At 35.8% G+C, this 24,535-nt stretch overlaps 1 protein-coding gene across 2 annotated transcripts in view; it reads left to right on the top strand.

The window, feature by feature from the left end:
• PTPRR (protein tyrosine phosphatase receptor type R) overlaps positions 1–24,535 on the top strand; it is a 273,414-nt gene that overhangs the window by 213,405 nt on the left and 35,474 nt on the right. For both annotated transcript variants that reach the window (XM_054445132.1, XM_063646503.1), the window contains exons 7-10: positions 2,404–2,590; positions 5,380–5,464; positions 20,200–20,279; positions 20,719–20,856. In XM_054445132.1, the coding sequence (XP_054301107.1) occupies positions 2,404–2,590; positions 5,380–5,464; positions 20,200–20,279; positions 20,719–20,856 (490 nt within the window). The remainder of the gene's footprint in view (positions 1–2,403; positions 2,591–5,379; positions 5,465–20,199; positions 20,280–20,718; positions 20,857–24,535) is intronic.

Here is a 24,535-nt window from a genome sequence, read left to right as displayed (position 1 = left end):
CAGCCTCTCTCAACTTCATACTAAAATATCTATGAAGCCTGCAAAAGCTGAATTCTCACAAATGCCCTAAATATTAAGACCAATCGGCAAACTATTACCAGAATCCGTAAGGATTTTCTATCAATTTGAAGTCCAGAACTGAACTGAAAAACTTTAAAAACTACTTTCCCACTAAAAATAGATTAAATTCTTGGTCCATGAGTAGAACCATTCTTTGCTCTTCTTCAACTATTTGCCTCCTACTCAGAAGCACAGGAACCCTATCAACCACCACCAAAAACCAAAAAAGAAAAAGTGGAGTGGGAAAAATATCCCTCTATTAGGTAGGCAGTATTTTATGAGCATCTAGAATAAATGCTACTCCCTAATCCCTGACCCAGTGATCCAAAAGAGTTAAGAATAATAATAGGATGAGAAAAAGTTTTCAGAAACATACCCCCCAAAATATATAGGCATATCAATATTCATTTTTTAAAGCCAGATGTGAAGGCAAATATAAAATTAACAGGAAAGAAAGTAATACTGGTAACATTTACAGTGAAGATATGACTATGAATCCCTTCAAATAACACAATGGCTGCAATGTACAAGGCAAAAACTGTTAGAAGGAAAAATAACAAGCATAATTATTGTGGAAGACTCACATACATATCTCAGGCTTTGACAAATCCAGTAGAAAAAAAAAAGGAAGGAACGAATAGGTTGGAATACAGTAATATCTTCAATAAAATAATAGGATAATAAGGTGATATATATGTATATATGTGCAGATAGATACTTATGAACATATACAGATAATCAAACTAGTTGCCAGCAAAACATCTGTGAAATATTTAGAAAATGATGTAGTGTTTATCTCAAAAAAAATGAAGTAGTTTCAACCATTAAAAGGCCAGCCATTCTCTAATTTCCATAACTATAACTGGAAATTATAAGGAAAATAAATGTCTAAACATACAGATATCCATCAAATTAAAGTAGAAATTAAAATCTCAATTGCAAACCAGTTAGAAATTAACAAAAATGACATTACATATCAAATCATAGAATGACAACAAAAATGCAACCAGAGGCAGATTCATTAGAGAAGAAAACTGATAGATTTTCGTTAATGGATTTTGTTGTTGTTGTTGTATATTCCAGTAATTTTCCACTGTTTGAAATTAAGCTCAAGCCACTCTAATTTAATTTCTTAATGTCGCATTCCGGAGTAAGTATTAAAATACCAGAGGGAATAATTTGCTGGGCCTAGCATCTACTCTTACTATCTTTTCTCTCACATATTTTGGCCTGTTGTTCCCTGCTCTCTACTTCCTTGAGCCGCCAAATGCTTGGCACCATATTTGATGTGACACACACCTACGGCCCCTTTAAATGTAACAGTTTTTGTAAACACCATCTCTTACTTCAATCCTCAGTCTCTCACATGCTATTTTATAGTTACCCCTTGGTCCACACAGCTAATATTACTTGTAAAAGGCATCCTTACTTTCTACTCAGGACTCAGGGTCTGTGTAAGTTGTAAGAGCATCCCCTTGCCCCCCAACGGGAGAAGGAGAATTATGAGAGGAAGATAAATTGTAACTCATTTTAAGGGTCTCTGATTTCTATGGCCCCTTATAAGTTTACCACAAAGTTAAATGACTTCATATGTCAATTCACATATGCATGCCTACATATACACATAAATAGAGGATACAGAAGCCATCTTTTTTTGTTTTTATCTATTGTTTTATTTATTTATTTTAGAGCCAAGGTCTCTCTCTGCTGCCCAGGCTGGAGTGCAGTGGCACCATCACGGCTCACTGCAGCCTCAACCCCCCGGGGCTCAAATGATTCTCTCACCTCAGCCTCCCTAGTAGCTGAGACTACAAGTGTGGGTCACCACATCCAGCTACTTTTTGTATGTTTTGTAGAGACAGGGTTTCACCATGTTGCCCAGGTTGGTCTTGAACTCCTGAACTCAGGCAATCCACCCACCTCAGCCTCCCAAAGTGCTGGGATTGCAGTCATGAACTACCTCATCTGGCCCCAGAAGCCATTTTTTAGGGATTCACTCAGAAGATATAGATATAGATATAGCTTTTCCTAATTTTTTTTACTTTTCCTTAATTTTTCACTTAATATTGTTAGCCAACCTATGATTTCTGTAATAAGTATATGCATCCATAAATTATAGCATATTTTCTCAATTTAGAGTTCTTTCCAACAACAAAATTGTTATTTTCCTGTAAAGGAACTATGGGTAGTTGCTATGGCCAACTGTGATACTAAAAGAGAAAATATAGTTGGTTGTTATTTCTGTAAAAGTTCTCACTGAATTGTGTGCATGTACAGAAAGACAAGTTTTTGCAATCAAAATAATTATGTTGTGTTTAAACATAACATTCTTCTCCAATGTAGACGAGGGTCCAACGTATCTCTTACATTGGACATGAGTAGCTTGGGGAACGTTGAACCCTTTGTGTCTATACCAACACCACGGGAAAAGGTAGCAATGGAGTATCTGCAGTCAGCCAGCCGAATTCTCACAAGGTCTCAGCTGAGGGACGTCGTGGCAAGGTCACATTTACTCCAAAGTGAATTCATGGTGAGCCTTCTATTTATTGTTCACTCTTCAGTCAGTATTTTGATACACGGGGTGCTAGAGACACATGGAAACAATACTGTCCTATACTTAAGCAGCCTACAGTAAACAAATGGCAAAGTGAAATGGTTTTAGATTCACTCTCAGTCTCATCCACTATTGATAAGTATTAAAATTGGAATGTAAGAGCTAAATTAAGGCAGAATATGCAGGAATTGGCCAGGCAAAGAAGTGGTATAGGGAGCTGGGCAGAGAAGGGGCATTCCAGGACAAAGAATAGCCTTGCTGTCACTGTCTGGGGAATTAAACTGTTCAGTTTAACTGGAACATTGAAATCAAGGTGGGAAGTGGCAAAAGTTGAGCCTCAGAAGTATAAAAGAAACACAAGCCTTAATATATGTTTAGGAGCTTGGACTTTATCTTATGTTTTAGATAGATCATTCTATTTGCAGTGGAGTAGGCACTAAAAGGAAGCAGTTTGGAGGCTCTAGCATTAATCCTGTGGAACTGTGTTGGTCGCCTAAACTAATACAGTAGAAGGGAAAATGGAAAGAATCTGTAGGAATCTACAAGAAGTGGGATTAATTGAATGAGGCAGCCAAAAGTAATGGAAAAGTCAGGGATTGATATTCATGTTTTTGGCTTGGCCAACAGGGTGCATATGGTGCCCTTTAACGAAATAAGGAACACAGGAGGAAGACCAAGTGTGGGCTAAAAAGAATGATGAATTCAGTTTTAGACATACCAGTGTGGCTAGTGAAAGCTTAAAGCATGATAACATATATCAACTCAGAGAACATGAAGTCAGATTAAACCTTCTTAGGTCTAATTGTTGCCCAGGGGGAATATTGACTTTATTGATCACCTCTTGCATCTTAAGCCATATTGGTTGAGTACAATAAATTGATTATTAGTTCAGGCATTTGCAGCCATCCTAATGGTGACAGATTCAGCAATGGGTTGGATCTACTATTAGCCCCATCAACTATTATTAAGTGTCCAAAGTAAAATACAAACATGAAAATCAGACTCTGTGGTGTATCATATTTTACATGTGAAGAAAATGAGACCTGTAGGAATGAAAGAACAAGTCAGTGGTCATACAGCTAGCCAAAGGCACACCTAGAGCTTTTTTTTCTAGAACTGCAGACAGCTCTTTGTTTATGAAATAAGACCTTACCATAGCCCACTTCCCTGAAAGGAAATTGAAGGCCAAGAAGGAGGATGCAGGAGAAAGAGAATGCTGGAAGATGACAGACTGTCAGTGTGTGTCAGAAAACAGAAGGTGAGAAGAAGAAGGGGAGGAATAAAGATACTACCTTTGTGGCTTTGCCCAAAGACACTGACATGCTTGAAATTACCAAACATGAACATGTGTTTTCCATTGAATATTCAACAATTTTCTTTATTTTTATAACTGGGAACAAACAGGTTAAAACATTTAGTTGGAGCAGAGAATAGGGATAAATATCACGGATAGCTAGCATAATGCAAGTAAAGGAAAAATTATTTAAAAAGCAAGTAAGTTGGGGCCAGGTGTGGTGGCTCATGCTTGTAATCCCAGCTACTCAAGAAGCTGAGATGGGAGGATGCCTTGAGCCCAGGAGTTTGAGGTTTCAGTGAGCTATGATTGTGCCACTGCACACTGACCTAGGTGACAGAGTGAGACCCCATCTCTAAAAATAAATTAATTAATAAAAAATAGCTGTTTCTCTCTGTAGACCAAGCCTGAAATTCATAGTATAGTCCAGCTTTTCTAAAATTTTCAGATTGACTGAAAACTAGGATAATTTGAATGAATTTAAAGATGATTTCTTTTATTTCAATGAATATTAGACTGTTAAGTTAAATTTTCTACTGGAGAAAGTTTAAGTAGTAAAAATATTTTATTTGATCAAATAATATTTATCAGTCATTAAACAACATAAAAGTTATTTTGTTCACATTAATCTTATCAAAGTTAGAGAACATACTATTTTGTATAATCAAATCCTTAAACAAACATTTGTTTGGACCCTTTTGAAAACTTTGGCTTGTTGCTTTATTTGTCCTGGTTAGCTACAGATGCACACCTTTTTAGATCTAATGCACTTACATACAGCCACTCTTTTCCTATTGTTCCCTGTCCAATCACTTGAGGCACATAATGTATACTCTGACAAAATAAGAATATTAATGTTCTTGTTAAGTGGGAGAAACAGTGTTTGAATGCCCTTCACTAAAAACATTGCATTTACAACTTAAAATGGAACAGTCCAATTATAAACCATTTCTTAATGCAAAAAAAAGTCATGTCATCACTTGAATTAACAAAAAACCCCTTTATATTTACCATTTTGGGAAAGAGGTTTTAATAATCCTAAAAGAGTCACTATTAGTGTGAAAAGATAATCTATTATAGTAAAATTTTTGGTACTAAAGTTATGTAAAAACTGGAATATATTTGAATACATTGTTTTTTTTAAAAAAATTCACTTTTTAGCATCTGTCTAATCATTCCAGCAATTATGTCACAACAGGATTCTTAAAATCTAACCAGTGTTATATGTCTCCTTACTGACTACCTATTAAGCAATATTTTCTAACACACAGAGCTGTTTCTTAGAAGTCAGCTTGTCCGGATGCAGCTGGTATGTTTAGGAAAGGAAGGGTGTTGGTCCACCAGAGGTGCTAGGTCTGTTGTTTTTAAGTGGCTTTGAAGTCCAGTAGAACTCTGGATCACATGGCCCCCTGTGAAGATTTTCTTTGTGGCAGTATTAGATACACTAATTTGATATTATTTATTTTTGCAGGAAATACCAATGAACTTTGTGGATCCCAAAGAAATTGATATCCCGCGTCATGGAACTAAAAATCGCTATAAGACCATTTTGCCAAGTAAGCTTCTTGATTTTATAATTTGCATTGTATGGAGGGCAAGGGGAGGGATAGCCATTGGGAGAAATACCTAATGTAGATGATGGGTTGATGGGTGCAACAAAAGCAAACCACAATGGCACATGTACACCTATGTAACAAACCTGCACATTCTTTACATGTATCCCAGAACTTAAAGTATAAATAATAATAATAATTTATATTGTAAAGCACAGGACAAGTCTTCCTATTAACCCTTACCTCAGCATTTCCAATTCTTACAACACCCACTTCATATCAAATTTGGAATTACAAACACATGTCAAGACTAATAATCATTAAAGTTATCTGAAGTTAATGATTTTACTTTTTTACTCTTATTATAATGTCCAGGTCACAATTCCAATAGACACATATTCTAAAATTTTGTTGTGGCACACATTATGGCTACCTGCTTTTTGTCAAGGGTCAAACAATTCAATGGGAAAAGGAGAGTCTCTTCAACAAATGGAGCAGAAACAACCAGATATCCACATGAAAAAAAATGAAGTTGAAGACAAAAATTGACACAAAATGGACCAGAGACCTACACATAAGAGCTAGAATTACAAAACTCATAAAGGAAAACAGCTGTAAATCTTTATGACCTTGAATTAGTCAGTGGTTTCTTAGATAAGCCAACAAAAGCACAAACAGCAACAACAAAAAAATTGAACTTCATTAATATTAAAAATTTTGTGCTTCAAAGGATATCTTCAATGAAGTGAAAAGACAACTGATAGAATGGAAGAAAATAAATATTTGCAAATCATGTATCTAATAAGAGACGTGTAGCTACAACACACAAATCTTACAACTCAATAATAAAAACACAAACAACCCAAAAAATGGACAAAAGATTTCAATGGATATTTCTCCCTAGAAGATGTACAAATGACCAACAAGCATATTAAAAGATGTTTAACATCACTAGCCATCAGCGAAATCAAAACTACAACAAGATAGTACTTTATATCCATGAGGATAACTATAATTTAAAAAATAGACAATAAAAAATGCTGGCAAGGATGTAGAGAATTGTAAACTTAACACTACAGTTTTAAGTACAGATACAGCTACTTAGGAAAACAGTTTGGCAGTTCCTTAAAAGATAAAACTGAGTTGCTATATGACCTGGACACTCTACTTCTAGGTAAATATTACCTAAAAGAAATGAAACGTGTTCACACAAAAATGATACAAAAATATTTATTACAGCATTATTCATAATAGCCAAAGAGTGGCAACCATCAGCTGAGAAATGGATAGATAAAATGTAGTATAGTCACACAATAGAATCAATAAAAAGGAACAAGGTACTGATGAACCTTGAATGAACCTTGAAAACATCATGCTAAGTGAAAGAAGCCAGACACAAAAGACCTCATATTTTGTAGTCCATTTATATGAAATGTCCAGATAGCCAAATCTATACAGACAGAAAATATCTTAGTGGTTGCTTAGCATTAGGGGATATGGAGAATGACTGCTAAAGGACTTGTATTTATTTTGGGGCTAATTGAATGTTATAAAATTGATTTACAGTGATTGTTGCACAGCTCTGTGAAAATTAAAAAAAAAAATGCTGCGATGGCACATGAAATGGGGGGATTGTATGGAATGTGAATTATTTCTCAATAAAACTATTACCAAAAAAATGTTGCTGTGCATGACGATGACCTGGAGTCCTTGTTAGTCCTGTGCCCAACCCCAGGGATTTTGTTTAAGTAGATCTGCTGTTGAGCACAGAAAACTACTTTTAGCAAACACCTAGGTGATTCCAATCCAGATGAAACCAGGACCCACTTTGAGAACCGCTACTATATGTGAAACTAGATTGAGCTTCATGGAATTTATTAACATCAGGCAATGACCTGAATGCCAAGGACCAGTAAGAAATAAGAAACAGTCTATAAAATCAAGGAGGTCACAGACTAGAAACGAGTCATATAAATGGTAATTATGCTCAGTGCATAGGCCAGAATAAAGATACTGCCCAAGCAGTGTAGGAGTTCAGAGAGGACCGAGTAATTAATTCTGTCCAGAGAAATTAGGCAAAAAAAAAAAAAAAAAGGAGAGGAAGTAATATTTTCTATGACTAAACAAACAGATATAGTTGGAGTTTTGGCAAAATCAGTAAACATCTCACGACAAAGCTCAGGAAAGATGGAGCCACAAAGTCTTTTTAAGTTTTGACATTGAAATAGTAATCTTCATAATTTAGTTCATTAATTCATTCTTAAGACACCAAATTCTTTATATTCATAGTAATGGTGATGTAATAAAATAAAGTAATTAAACAATTACTGTTAATACTGTCTTTGGCCTTCCCCTTCTGGTGGAATTGGAAATACATTGTTAAACTATAACATATTTTTAACTGCTCTATATAGTTAAATTTATTTACCTAAGGTAGAGTCACCATTGAAGGTTATTTTATGACTATACTTGGCCAAAGGGGATGAAGGTGCTGCGTGTTCGAATTTGTGTTCTCTCTCTCCCTCTCTCTCTCTCTCTCTCTCTCTCTCTGTTAAAATTTTTGTCTAAAATAAACCAAACATAAGTAATAAGGGAATATACCTCCATCACAATTATATACCCAAACCATCATCTAATTTTAGAAGGATTTGGAAATTATTAGCATTAGTTCAAAGTTCAGCCTTCTCCATTTCCTGCCCAGATGATATCAGACAACTGCTTCATAGTCCTGTGTCAGTTTTTCCGTTCACAGAACTGGGTGGACCTCTGGATTCAGGGCACCTGTGCTGACAGCTGATGTTGAAAATGATGGATTTTCTGTTGAAAATGTCTGCAGCCTGAATGCCCCACCCACTACCCCCTGTTGCACAAAATATAATTTAGGAAATATAGCTTAGAAAAGCCACGCTATTGGGTGAAAGCATCCAAAAAGCCTGGAATGAACACACAAAGATGTTCTTTATGGATTTAGACTGTAATATGAGATAAACTTGAAATATTACATAAAATGATGATTATTAAATGATCAAGAATTTAAACATTATGATTGTTTTTAGTTTTAACCTACACTAAACTCTTCTTAGTTCTAAAAGCTTGACAACTTGTACATAATAGCAGCATTATACAATTCTGAGAATGCCTTGCAACAGATATATGGATGGGCAAGAATCAATTATGAATAAATCAATTTATAATTATAAATTAAATTATAGTCATTTCTCTAAGGACAGTGTTATCTTGGCTCAGATTAAAATGCTAAAGTCAAGTTTATATCAAATTATTTTGCAATGTAAACAAATATTACTGATAAAAATATGTCTACATCCTAAATCACAAAAGTAGTAGGAAAAAACAATCATACATCAATAGAAAATTATTAGACAGTAAAATATAATACTGTAATAATCATCATCAATAGAAAATTATTAGCACACAATAAAATATAATATTGTAATAATAAGTTTAAATTTTTTATTTTTACTTTAGATTCAGGGGGTACCTGTGCAGGTTTGTTACAAGGGTATATTGTGTGATGCTGCTGTTTGGGCTTCTTCTGACCCCATGACACCCAGAGTGAACACAGTACCCAAAAGGGAGATTTTCAGCCCTTCTCCCTTTCCCTCCCTCCCTTTATTTGGAGTCCCAGTTACTATTGTTTTCATCTTTATGTCTGTGTGTATCCAGAATTTAGCTCTCACTTATAAATGAGAACATGCAATATTTGTTTTTCTGTTCCTGTGTTAATTTGCTTAGAATAATGGCCTCCAGCTGCATCCATGTTGCTGCAAAGGACATGATTTTGTTCTTTTTTATGACTTCATAGTGTTCCATAGTGTATGTGTACCACATTTTCTTTATCCAATCCACTGTTGATGGGCATCTAGGTTGTTTCCATGTCTTTGTTATTGTGAATAGTGCTGCACTATAATAATAAATTTTATGCATATTTCTTTTGTGCAGTCAATGTATTGATACAAATATAAGATAATATAGATACACTTAAAGAATGCCATTTACTCAGGTCATCATTTTATATTTAAAATTTTAACATCTAATATGTTTCCTACTTAAATTATGTTTCCTTTTTTATTATATGAAGTACCTAGCACAGAGTAGATATGCAAATAAGTGAACCACTCATTAAAGCAACAAGTTTTGTAGCTAAAGCAAGATATTGGAATTAGATTTGATTTCCTACCCCAACAAAAACATTTACAATTTTTGGCAGGATATTTAATCTCCCTATGCCATCCTTTATTCCCAAAAGTAGTGATAACGATACTCTCCTACAAGGCTACTGAGAAAATTAAATGAAAGTATGTGTAAAATGTCTGTCAAAGTTCCAACTAATAGTAAGCCCTCAGCTAATGTTAATTTCTCTTTCCCTCCCTATCTAATTGAAGATGAATCCATTTCTAACCTCAGAACCAATTCCAGGAAATAGGGGTACCATCTGTGTATAGAGAAGTTTACAGTTTTAAAAGCAAAGTACTCAAGAGCCCCATTTTCATTCGTTTATAACAGTAGTGATGAAAATGATGATGATTATACATTTTTTGTTTAATTCTTGGCATTTTTTTTAGTCCAAGCTATATATTACAAGAGTTTTTCTTGGAAACCTACATTTCCCCATACTCAGTTATATGTTGTATTCTTGCATTTGTAAAAGGAAGTAGTTGGAGCCACACACAGTGGCTCATGTCCTGGAGTTTGAGACCAGCCTGGGCAATATAATAAGACTCCATTTCCACACACAAAAAAAGTTTAATTACTAGCCTGGGCAACATGGCAAAACCTTGTCTCTACCAAAAAATACAAAATGTAGCCAGGCATGGTGGTGCACTTGTGTAGTCCCAGCTACTTGGGAGGCTGAGGCAGGAGGATCACTTGATCCCGGGAGGTTGAGGTCGCAGTGAGCTGTGATCGCATCTGGGAGTAGCCACTGCAATTTAGCCTGGGCAACAAAGTGAGACTCCCCTCTCTGAATTTTTAATAAAAAAGGCTTTGGAAACTTCTAAATACTTGGAAAATACTGTAAGTTACTAATTACCAACATAATTTAGCTTGACAGGGAAACTGTCTCTAAGCAGTTTTTAGCTTTACCAGTAAATCGTATACATCATAGGCATTATAAAAACTGAAGGAAGCAGGCCTCTTTTCAAGCCTGAATGGTGTAGGATGTTTATGGAAACTTCTAACAATCAGTGGATACTGAAAGGCATGAAAGATTTCTTGTCCTCTTTGCTAAGAAAAGAAAAAAAAAATCTAGAAAGTCAAAAACAGGGCTTTAACTCTTTCTAATAGAAATTAATTCTGACATTAAACCCTCTGTGAGCCACAATGGGTGCAGCACACCAGCATGGCACATGTATACATATGTAACAAACCTGCACGTTGTGCACATGTACCCTAAAACTTAAAGTATAATAATAATAAAATTTTTAAAAAAAGAAATCACAAAGGATACAAAAGTTAATTAAATACAGCCTTTGCCCTCTAGGGGCTCACCACACTCCACTGAGGGCAGGCAGAAATTTAAGCACTTAAAATACAAGATGATAAATACTAAAATAAAACTCAGGGGACCCAAGCAAAGAAGAGAATGCCTAATTCTGCCTGGGAAGGTCAGGGAGAACTTCAGAAAGACAGTATTTTCTGAATTGAGCCCTGAGGAATGAGGAAGACTTTACCATGCAGAGAAGGCAAAGGAAACAATATGTGCAAAAGCATAAAATCTGCAAGAACATAGAACATTTGGGAGATTGCCCTAGGTCCATGGAGCTAGATTATATGATACACATGGGAAAGCAGCTGTTGGTGAGGCCTTGGGATGATCATTAAGGATCTGCTGTATCTTGCTAAGTACCCCTCTTGGCATTCATCTTCTAGGCCTGCACTGTCAAGTAGAGCAACCAGAACCCACTTTTGGCTAGGTCAGTTTACACTTAAATGAATTAAAATTAAATAAAATTAAAACTTTAGTTTCTCAGTTTTTACTAGCCACATTTCAAGTGCTTGAAAGCTAGAGGCTACATTTTTGGACAGCACAGATAGATAATATTTTCATCACCTCAGAAAATTCTATTGATCAGGGCTGCTCTAAGCTGAATTATCAATAAGTATATAAATACAATACTTAAGTATGTAAATACAGTAGGTATAATAAAATTGAGTCCAACGGACAAATAGGATTATATACAATACCTTCTTGGAAATTCACAGGGTCCATTAACATACTGAAGACCCTGAGAAGTCCTGCAGTAAAAAGAATATGGTTCACATTTGTTTAACCCAGTGTTTCCCATATTTATTTGGGTACTAACCTCTTTTTGTAAAAGATGACTTAATTTATAAGTCATATAGTATAATTCTATTTGTTATAGAGGTAACGATTTACAGGTAATAAATATTTTGGGAAATACTGCTCTGGGCAACTGGGAAGTATGGATGACATTTAGACAATGGAATCATGTGATCAGATTTTGTTTTACAGAGCACCTTGACAGCTATGAGGAGGATGGATTGGAAAAAAGCAAGATTGAAGGCAGGGAGACCAGGAGATGCTTGAGTCCTAGTCCAAGAAGACAGCCATGCAAACAGAGAGGCAAGGCAGACCCCAGCGTATTTTAGGAGACAGAACAGGCAGAATATGCTAACATTCAAATGCACAGAAACTCTACATGGATTGTAGAGCCGTGGCAGCACACCTAACCTAAACAATAGCAGAAAGCTGTCAGGAACACATGAAGGGCATGAGGAGTTTCACAAACCTGTGGTCTATTCAGAAGGAAATAATAAATAGAAAAAGCTGAACTATAAATGAGGAGACCGGGCTGGTCTGAAGTATGTATTTGAGAGCCCTCAGGATGTGCGTAATAAAGTCACAGGAATGAATGAGTCACTCAACAAGGCAGTATCAAGTGAGGATAAAAGAGGGTCAAGTTGAATCCTAGAATTAGCAACATGAAAAGGGGCAGATTAAATGAGCAGGAGATTGGAAAGAGGCCACCGAAGAGGGAGCAGGAAAACCAGAACGTTGTGTCCCAGAATCTAAGGGAAGAGAAAACTCGAAAAAAGGATATACAGTCAACAGTTTTTGAATGCTTCAGAGAGGACATGAACAAAAATACCACAACGGGATCAATGGGCTTAACAACAAGAGGGTCAGTGGTGACCTTAGCAAGGGCAGTCTCTGCACAGTGCTAGGGTTAGGATAGATCACAGTGTACATGAGGATTGAGTTGCAGATGAGCATGGAGAAAGTGTGTGTATAATAAACTCTTTCAGAAGTTTGCCTGTCTAAAAGAGAAAAGCAATAGAATAATTGCTAGAGAAGGATACATAGAACTGACCTTTTTTAAAAAAACAGAAGAGATCTTTAAATCAGTGCAGTAGACATTCACTGAAGGTCTGCTATGCGAGACACTAGATCTTATAAAGATGGTGAAAAATCCCCATCCCTGCCTTCAAAAAGCTCAGAGTGTACCAGGTCAAAGAAATCATAAAGAGATGAATTAGTAATATTAATGTAGGCAAATGATGGTAAAAATAATTTCCACATTTTCCATAGCACTTTAGTCCACAAAGAGTCTTTCAACTCTTGATGGAAAGTGATTTTAGAATTTAAGACAATGTTGCTAGCACTAAACGAATCTAACCAATATCAGATATTTGTGCTGTCAGTGAACAAACTGCTACATATGCTAACTAAAGACAACTTCTTCCAAATAGTGAAAAAGACTTCTGTCCAGGCCATGTGTTTGTGTTGTAGGTCAGAAGAAAGGAAATCAGTGCAATAAGCAATTTAGGGCTATCCAGACTGAACTAATCACTGCGTGCATTCTAATGGCAATGTTATGAGGCCTGAGGACTTAGTTTTAGACTAAGATGATGATTACCTTTTGTTATGTTGCTAAAACGTTATTTTTTAATAGATCGTGATAATTATTGGACGTGAGAACTCCAACTCTAAGAAACCCTGAATTTGACTTCTGAATATATACAAACCCCAGATGTTTGGGATGTACCTATTCTATTAATGCCTCCCCAGGCAGAACTGATTTTGTGATAATACTATTCTTTTCTGAAATATTTTTGCCAGAAAACTTATATATACTATTAAACACAACCCAAATAACAGTGGTTTAAATAATTTAAAAATGTATTTCCCTCTCAAGTATACCTGCCAGGATTGATATGGCAGCTTTGCCATGTTATACCTCCAGACTCATCTCTCTGGTTACCTCATCATCCCTAGGGTATTACCTTTGCATGGTCTAAGATCCTGATCACCATGACCACATCCCAGGCAGCAAGATGGAATCAGAAGTGGTAGAAGGAGAACGTCGCTCCTCACTTTAATTTCATGATCTAAAAGTCACGTGCATCACTTCCTCTCACCTGCTATAAGTGAAAACTTAGTCACATGGCCGCAACTAATGCAAGGGGTGGTAAGAAGGGAAGTCTTAAGCTGTGCATCCTACCAAGTTCTCAGCCAGAATTGGGACCTTATTGCTAAAGAAAGACAGGGATGGTGACTACTAGGAGACGACTAGCTCTTAAAATACATATTTGGCTATGCGTTTCTGTGCCATGCATACTATTGTGTGCTCCAGCTATTGACAGCAAAAATGCCAGACAGCACTGAGCATGCTTGGCAAGAAGCTTTAAGGGCACTGTAGAGCCAAAGGCTCCCAGTAGGGAACCTCCTCCATGAGATTCTTGGTGGAGTGTGTTCAATAAGTGTTGTTTGCTCCACTGTGGCTTCTCCTCCTTGTTTGTTATTTTGTGATCTGCCAAGAGTTTTGATCAATAGGATTGATGGAAGATATGTATAAATAATGGAATAATTTCACTCTCAATGTTAAAATTCAGCTCCACGGGTGTTCGAGACCCCTTGGAGGAAAAAGATAAGGTAACAAAAAGCAGTCTAGCAGAAGTCTTTCTACATTACGAAGGGTGTAATAGATTTTATGCAGACTGAGAGGTTTTACCAACAAGGGTAGATTTAGTTTTTTGGAAGGGAGGGGAGCTAAAGCTTATGTTATTTGGAGATTACTCTTTAGGTTTTATTTTATTTTTAATTGAAAATAACAGTTGTATATATTTATGGGGTACAATGTGATGTTTTGATACATGTATACATTGTGGAATGATCAAATCATGCTAATATTAATGTATCCATTACCTCAAATATTTATTGTTTTTTTGTGGTGAGAACATTTAAAATCCCATAATTTCAGCTATTTTGAAATATATAATATTATCATAAATGATAGTCACCATGCTCTATAATAGATCACCAGAACCTATTTCTCCTAACTGAAATTTTGTATCCTTTGACCACCATCTCCCCTTTCCCCATTCACCCCACATCCCTAGCCTCTGGTAACCACCATTCTACTCTATTTCTATGAGTTCAACTTTTTTAGATTCTACACACATAAAGAAGATCATGTCTGTCTGTGCCTGGCCTATTTCATTTAGCATAATGTCTGTGAAGTCTATCTATGTTGTCACAAATGACAGAATTTCCTGCTTTTTAAAGGCCAAATAGAACTCCACTATGTATATAGACCATATTTTTAACATCCATTCATCTGTTGATGGACACTCCAGTTGTTTTCAAACCTTGGCTATTGTAAATAGTGCTGCAAGAACATAGGAGTGCAGATATGCCTTCAACATACTGACTTCAGTTCCTTTGGATATATACTCAGAAGTGGAATTGCTGGATCATATGGTAGTTCGTTCACAGTTTTTGAGGAATCTCCATACTGTTTTCCAAAATGGCTATGCTAATTTACATTCTCACCAACAGCCTACCAGGGCTCCCTTTCCTTCACAACCTTGCCAACATTTATCTTTTATCTTTTTGATAATACCCCTTCTAACAGGTATGAAGTGATATTGTGGTTTTAATTTACGTTTCTCTGATGATTCGAGATGTGGAACATTTTTTCATAGATCTGTTGGACATTTGTATGTCTTGTTTTTAGAAACATCTATTCAAATCTTTATCCCTTTTTTAATATGATTATTTTCTTGTTATTGAGTAGTTTGAGTTCCTGATATATTTTGGATATTAGCCCCTTCATAAGGTATGATTTATAAATATTTTCTCCCAATCTGTGGATTTGCTGTGCAGAAGCTTTTTAGTTTGATGCAATCCCCTGTGTCTATTTTTGCTTTCATTGTGCTTTCAGGGTCATATCCAAGAAATTTTTACCCACATCAATGTCATGGAACTTTGCCCTGGAAGGCACTCTTAAAAAATGAATACAACATTATGAAACAAAATAAGATACGAGGTTCTTATTGAAAATGGCTCATGCAAGTGAGGGTCAGTCTGCCCCTGACCAACAATTGTAGGAAATGTAGAGATAGATCTGTTAAGACTCTAGGAGATTTGGGGGAAAATGAAGTGCTTTTGAAAGTTTGGTGCTAGCTTCCATCTCCATAGGGTCTACATTTTGAAAGCTCTGAAGGACAAGACTGAGATTGGACTTGTTTCCAGGATGCTTTAAAGAGGGTAGTTTGCTTCAGTACCAGTAGCCCCAACATATCTCTTCAGGAGGAATTTTGATAAGTTCAAGGCCCATGTCCCAAGAGACTTCCATGCTGATGAGCATAGGACCACAATTCCTTGTTCACAGTTAGCTTATATCCTGATTCAAATACTCCTTACCTGTTCCACTGTAAGTTCCTCTGTAGTCATCCTACTTCCCTTAGGTCACCCAAAAGGACATGCTAGAATCTTTTGCAAAGTGTTTTGGTTCAAACTGAATGAAAGCCTGCCTCTATCAACAGGATTCTTGGATGCCACCTAAGGGTCTTCCAATTGATTTCCAGAATTTATTGACATCTTCTAGACTTCTATTGCTTCCATATGGCAGGATCAGGAGCTATTTTACCTGTGGCTTATAAGATCAGATAAGCATCTTTGGTCTTCACAAGTCAATCTAAAGCTTTAAGCAGAATGGGACTTCCTCTTGATGAAAACAGATCCCTTATAGCTCAAATCTACTTTATCCATCCTTGGATAGAAGTTCTTATTATTTGTTTTATATATATATATATATATATATATACACACACACACACACACACACACACACACATCAACATATATATTTATATATAACAACATATATAACATATAACATGTTATGTATGACATATAACATGTTATGTATGACATATAACATGTTATGTATGACATATATAACATGTTATGTATGACATATATAACATGTTATGTATGACATATATAACATGTTATGTATGACATATATAACATGTTATGTATGACATATATAACATGTTATGTATGACATATGACATATATAACCTATGACATATGACATATATAACATGTATAATATGTAACATACTATAACATATATAACATAATATAACATATATATCTTTATTTCAAATATCCTAGTGACAAATGAGCAAAATTTTACTATATATTTTCAACATCATCTTTGATAATGGCCTTGTTAATTTCTAAGTTTGGTAATCTGGTTTCAACTCTCTGCTTCATTTCTTACTGTGTGACCTTGGGTGAGTTACTTAACCTCTCTGTGCTGCAATTTCCTAATCTAAATAAAGAGACTGTTAACAGTACGTACTTTATAGAATTGTAATGATTAAGTGACCTAATGCATAAAATGCTGTTAGCTGCTCTACCTGACACATATAGGAGTCACCAATGAGTGCAATGACAATAACAGTGATCATGATGTCATTCCAGAGTTTCGTGACTGACTCCTTATTGGTCCCTATATTACCTATTTATTGCTATGGAACAAATTACCCCAAAATTTAGTGGCTTAAAACAATACACATTTATATCTCACAATTTCTGTGTGCTGGGAATTGGGGAGTGGCTTAGTTGAGTGTCTGGCTCAAGGTCTTTCATGAGATTTCAATTGAGTTGTTGGCCATGCCTTCAGTCAGCTGAACACTTGGCTGGCACTGACGGATCTGCTTCCAAGAGGGCTCATTCATATGCTATTAGCTGGAGGCCTCAGTTCCCCACTATTTCTCTCTTCATTGGGCTGCTTGAGTGCCCTCAAAATATGGCTGTTAGCTTCCTCCAGAGCAAGTAACTCAAGAAAGAGAGCAAGGAGGAAACCAATACCTTTTATGACCAAGTCACACACTATCCCTATTGCCATATTCTATTTATTGGAAGCAAGTCTTTAATTTCTGCCCACATTCAAGATGAGGGGAATTAGTCTCTACTACATTATTTTAGGAGGAGTGTCAGATAATTGGATGACTACATTTTTAAACCATCACTGTCCTCATGGGCTGGTTAGTCTTTTTCTGAAACTAATTATGGCCTTTATTATCTTTAACCCCAGTTATATATAAAGTGAAATTTAAAACAAATGTTGGCTTGCCAAGTCCTGTTAAATTTTTAATTATTTTTAACTCCCATTTAAATATATTCCGTGTAACTTTCTTCCTCTAGTACTTCCTACCTCACCTCCTCTTTGATTGTCTCAGTTTGGGTAGGGAATGTAAGAGATTGTGTTTACCCAGAAGATGCTCAATGATTGTGTGTTACTAAAAAAATATGGGAATGGAAGAAGTTTTTCTTTGCTGCACCCCTATTTTTACACCACACTCCACTGAGAAGGGAAGCTAAAAAGCATTGAATTTGCTGTTTTTTAAGAAAGTAACTAAGCAACCACTAGGATATAACATTTTGTATTTTAATTGTCAGTTTACATGGCTATCTTTGCATGAGAGCAGCAGCACAGCATAGTGGCTAATGGTACTCTAGTGTTAGTGTGGATTCAAAGCCTGAATCCATTACCTACTTCTTGGCTGTGTACCTTTGGGCAAATTATTTAACCTATCTCAGTTTCCTATCTGAAAAATGGGGAAGGAGTCTTACCCATTATCTTAGGTACTTTTATTAAAGTTACATGAAAATTAAATGACATAATATCTGTAAAGCATTGAGAACAGACTCTGACATCTAATAAACAATAAATGTATATTTGTTATTATTTTTTAAATTAATTTTATTATTATTATACTCTAAGTTTTAGGGTACATGTGCACAATGCGCAGGTTAGTCACATATGTATACATGTGCCATGCTGGTGTGCTGCACCCATTAACTCATCATTTAGCATTAGGTATATCTCCTAAAGCTATCCCTCCACCCTCCCCCCACCCCACAACAGTCCCCAGAGTGTGATGTTCCCCTTCCTGTGTCCATGTGTTCTCATTGTTCAATTCCCACCTATGAATGCTCACCATCACTGGCCATCAGAGAAATGCAAATCAAAACCACAATGAGATACCATCTCACACCAGTTAGAATGGCAATCATTAAAAAGTCAGGAAACAACAGGTGCTGGAGAGGATGTGGAGAAATAGGAACACTTTTACACTGTTGGTGGGACTGTAAACTAGTTCAACCATTGTGGAAGTCAGTGTGGTGATTCCTCAGGGATCTAGAACTAGAAATACCATTTGACCAAGCCATCCCATTACTGGGTATATACCCAAAGGACTATAAATCATGCTGCTATAAAGGCACATGCACACTTATGTTTATTGTGGCACTATTCACAATAGCAAAGACTTGGAACCAACCTGAACGTCCAACAATGGTAGACTGGATTAAGAAAATGTGGCATATATACACGATGGAATGCTATGCAGCCATAAAAAATGATGAGTTCATGTCGTTTGTAGGGACATGGATGAAGCTGGAAATCATCATTCTCAGCAAACTATCGCAAGAACAAAAAACCAAACACCGCATGTTGTTTGTTATTTTATGAGCAGACTGAAAACTCACTGAAATGAATCATACTTTTTTGTTTTGTTTTGTTTTGTTTCATTTTTGTTTTTGAGACAGGGTCTCCCTCTGTTGTCCAGGCTGGAGTGCAGTGGCACAATCTCGGCTCACTGCAACCTTGGCCTTTCGGGTTCAAGCAATTCTCATGCCTCAGCCTCCCAAGTAGCTGGAACCACAGACATGAGCCACCATGCCAGGCTAATTTTTTTTTTTTTGAGATGAAGTCTTACTATGTTGCCTAGGCTTGAACACCCAGGCTCAAGGGATCCTCCTGCCTCAGCCTCCCAAAGTGCTGATATTACAGCATAAGCCACTGTGCCCAGGCTTGAAATGAATCATGTTTATCTTTATCTTTGCAACCTCCCTCTTCCCCTGGCTTGCCTGTCCTCACACAGATAGCACGTAACAGATTATTAATCTCATCCATCTCGGAAGATCAGGAGATCTGGCCAGGACATAATGGTCAGACAAGGTGAGGTTGAGACCTGAGGGTCTAAATGAGATGAGATAGTAAAATACAAATAATTGATAGAGTATAGCCTGATTTACCTCCATAGGGAAAGGAGAGAGACGGGAGTGAGGAGACCTGGTACAAATTCCAAATCCAAAGTATAAGAGTGGGAGCATAAATGAGAAATGAGGTCGAGAACCAGAACAGATGAGAAATGGCCTGAAATATAAACTCATCATCTCAGGCTTATGGATGAGCTTTATGTCAGGAGTGAAGATGAGCCCAAATGTCCCTCAATAAACACATATGGATCAAGCAATGGACACCAAAGACAAACATTGACATGCACCAGATAATCAATACATAACAGGTTTCTACTTACTGGTTATTGGCATTTTAAGGAACTTTAAAAAGAGTAAATCTGTTTAATATATTCTTTTTTGTTTTCTTCATTAGATCCCCTCAGCAGAGTGTGTTTAAGACCAAGAAATGTAACTGATTCATTGAGCACCTACATTAATGCTAATTATATTAGGGTAAGTAAATAAGTACAAATTTCTTTCTGGTGACTTACTATTTGGAATTGTTGGTTTTATTTTGTTTTTCCTAGAGTAGATTAAGCGTGCTTTAACCTGATTACCAGCAAGATTTCGTTTTGTTTGGTTTTTTATCTTAGTCATAATCAACATTGTTAATGGGTCTTTCATGATGACTATCCTTTTACTATGAGTCTCTGGCAACAGTGCTCTATATGGGCACTCTGCTGGGGACTGGGCATTACAACCCTCAATACCATGTGCTATCCTTAACTTGCTACCAAAATACCCATGGAAATTGTTGTACTAGAATCAGTGAAGCCGTAACCTATGTTGCTTTTGTGCTAGCCCAGCTATTTCATTGAAGATCTTTCACCTAAACTTTCACTGCAAGGCATGAACTTAAAAACCAATATTTTTGTCTCTTTACTCCAACTAGGGCTACAGTGGCAAGGAGAAAGCCTTCATTGCCACGCAGGGCCCCATGATCAACACCGTGGATGATTTCTGGCAGATGGTTTGGCAGGAAGACAGCCCTGTGATTGTTATGATCACAAAACTCAAAGAAAAAAATGAGGTATGATCTTTAATCAAGTTCCGAATGTTATACATGTTCTGTTGCTATAGAAGAGATATTGTATAAGTAAAATTGCCATGGACTTAGATTTAAGATGGAAACTTTGAGACATTTAAAGGCTAAGTCACTTAATACATCCCAAATATAATAACTGCTATTTTCCTATGAATGTTAACTTTCTTTCAGACAAGTCAATATACTTGTCATACACATATCTAATTTGTACCCACAAAAGAAATAAGGGGCCATGAATTATCATCCTAATTTATAAGCAGGTAAATAAAACCTGATTCATTCACACCCGAGTCATTTTTGAACACCTACTATGTGACAGGTACTACTGCAGTCATTGGGGATACAATAGTAAACAAAACACACAAAGATCCCTCCCTTGGTAGATTTTAACTTTCTAGTGGGAGAAGACAGACAAACAACACTACACATAATAAACTTATAAATAGTGTAATATATGAGAAGAGATTAAATGCTATAGGAAAGAAAGTAGAGCAGGCTAAGTGGAATGGGTATACCAGGCAGTAAGGAGGGGGTGATGGGGAATTGCAGATTGCATTTAATAATGCAAAGAGGGTGGGCGAGGTGAGCCTCATTAAGAAAACGAGATTTGAGGGCAGTTACAGAAACCAATCAACTTTCTCAGTATCTTCATAATAAGAAATCCAAGAAAGACAGAATTTGATTTCATTTCCATACTAGTAGTCTTTTCTAAGGATTTAGCTTGCAGAATACTTATTCTGTATTTTGCATTATAAAAATACAATTGTAATATTCCTGAGGGCTGATATCCGAGGTACCGCTTACATTTTAGGACAACTGACTGGGATTATTTACAGTCTAATTTTAATCAGCATTTCAGTGTTTGTTTCCTTGTCAAAAATATTGTACCAGGGCTTCACCATGACAGTAAGAATTTAAGAAAACTGAGCATTCCTTTATAAGCCTTTGGTGATTATAATCCTTGAGGACAGCATAATCCTGCTGCCAATGGACATCATCTAGGCTCACAAAACAGCAATTTATATGTGTTTTAAAGTTTGTTATTTTTTTATATTTTTGCTACAATAGATAAAACTTTTTTTCCTGAAATATATTCTGGAAAAATAGTATATTTTTGTCCAGTGGGTGAAGTTATATACTCAATTCACTACATGGCTTAGTAACTAAACACACTTCTATGAATCTGATATTAAAGCCTGAGGTGGCATTATAAAAATAACCCCTAATATTCTCAGCTGTTTCCCACACAGTGTCAATCTATCAACATATTAAGCCACTGACAATTCCTTCACAGTTGTTTAATATGCATGACATTTTTATGATAGAAAAGATTTTTCAAGTTTAAGAGGTGTATTCTCTGTATGTATACATTTGTGCATTCCTACATAGAACTTATGTAACACAGCAGACTAGATAACCTGAAAAACCTCCCACTACAAAACCAGTTATACTGTGCAAAATATGAAACAGCGTGCAAAGAAGAGCTTTGAAAAAAAGTAAAGGAAATCCCAGTGCTTAATAAAAAGAGACTAAAAGGCATAAAACCAGAAAATTAAACATATTGTAATGGTAATACAAGAACTAGAGACAAAGCCTGATCTTGCAGGAGCCAGGTGTTGGAACTGAGACCTTACATAAAGTGAGCACCTTCAAAGGTAACACCTCCAGTAAAAAAGTGAACCACAAAAATAAATCTGCCTGCTAACATAGGATGATGCTAAGAAATTCGCCTAAGTCTGGCCTTCTTATGGTATAAACAAAAAGGCTCTCTTGAGTATTTAAAGCTGAGAAATCACAGAATTCAAAAATCAAGAAACACCAAGTGAAGTCATTAACATAAAAAGTAATACTAGGTTGTTAAAGCCCTATGATACTTTACAGAAACGAAGGCAAAAACTTTCTGATGCACATACTCTCAGCATATACCTCACATATTTCCATAGAAAAGCCCAGCCAGGGCAAAGCAAGAGAGCCCACTAGAGAAGCCGAATGCTCATACTTCCCACCAAAAAAAAAGAGCCAAAACAACAAATCAGGATAAACTTTTACCTAATTGGGAGATAGGAAAAAATCCAAATCATACTAAATATAAACAAATAACTTGCAAATTAAATATCAGTGATTACCAAACTGATAAAATAAATAAATTCAGTTAAATGCTGCCTACAAGAGGACACAGAAATGTTAAAATGGAAAGGATGGAAAAAAATACACCAAACTAATACTAATCAAAAATCAAGTCAGATAAAACTGACTCTCAAAAGAATAATTCTCAAAAGAATATTCTCAAAAGAATAATTACTGGAGAGGTTACCAGAGATAAAGAATGTCAGACGAAAATGACTTTCAAATCGAAACAATCATTATCAGAGAGCTTACTAGAGATAAGGAATGTCAATCTATAACACTAAAATGTGAAATTCACAAGTAAGATTCTAAATATAGAAATGCATAATATACATAACCTCTCCCCAAAATATCTGAAGAATTAATGGGCAGAATTAAAGAAGGAATTGATAAATCACCATCACACTGGGAGAAAACCCAACAAAAACCAGATATTAGTATTTATTAAGCAGACAAAAAATAAAAATATAGAAAAAGTTTATACATAACCTTTATTCAAATTAACAAGCTTAGTTTAAGAAAGATATATAGAACCTTCCAATCAATACTCTCATAATATAAATTTTCAAAGTATGAGATCTTATGAAAAGTGACCAACTATGACTATATAGCAAGTCTTCGCAAATTTCCAGGAATAACTATACATATATGCTTCGATTACAGTGCATTAAGTTAGAAATAAAAAGCAGAAAGATAAGATTAAAAATACACTTTGACACTTAAAAAAGTTTTAACACACACACAATTCATGGATGAAAATGAATTTATAATAAAACTGTAAATTACCTACAATTCAGGGATGATGAAAATATTACACATCAAATCTTGTGAGATGCTGCTAAAAATGCTCATAGAAGGAAGTTTATAGGCATGAATATGACATTATAAAAGAATTTGTGATCTAAGCAACAGACTTAAGTTAGTAAAAGAACTATAAATGAACAGGAAAGAAAAAAGGAAGGAATAATGAAGAATAAATGTTAATTAAACATAAAACAAAGATAAAAGGATTGATGAGGGCAGGCATGGTGGCTCATTTCTGTAATCCCAGCACTTTGGTGGCTAAGGCAGGAAGATTGCTTGAGGCCAGGAGTTTGAGACCGGCCTAGACAATGTAATGAGACTTATATCTCAACAAAAAATTTAAAAATTAGCCAGGTGTGGTGGTACACACCTGTTGTCTTAGCTACTCAGAAGGCTGAGGCGAAAGGATCCCTGGAGCCCAGAAGATTGAGGTTGCAGTGAGTTATGATTGGGCTACTCTGCACTTCAGCCTGGCCAACAAAATGAGACCCTGCCTTAAAAAAATTGTTTTTAAAGGATTGATGTAAACAAAAGTCAATTTTTTGAAGTCTAATAAAATAGGCAAAACTAGCAGAATTAAAGGAAATGCAAACAAAAACATTAAAAATGACTATAATTAAAGCAGAGATTTAAATAAAAGAGGACACTATGAACAACCTCATGCAGTATTTAGCACCATTTCATAGATCTGAGCAAAGTGCCTTACCCCTGCCCACTTTGGTTTGAATTTTCT

Source organism: Pongo pygmaeus, chromosome 10 (assembly GCF_028885625.2).
Source record: "Pongo pygmaeus isolate AG05252 chromosome 10, NHGRI_mPonPyg2-v2.0_pri, whole genome shotgun sequence".
NCBI lineage: Eukaryota > Metazoa > Chordata > Mammalia > Primates > Hominidae > Pongo > Pongo pygmaeus.
The sequence above is the reverse complement of the archived record's forward strand: the minus strand, read 5'-3'. Positions and strand labels throughout refer to the sequence as shown.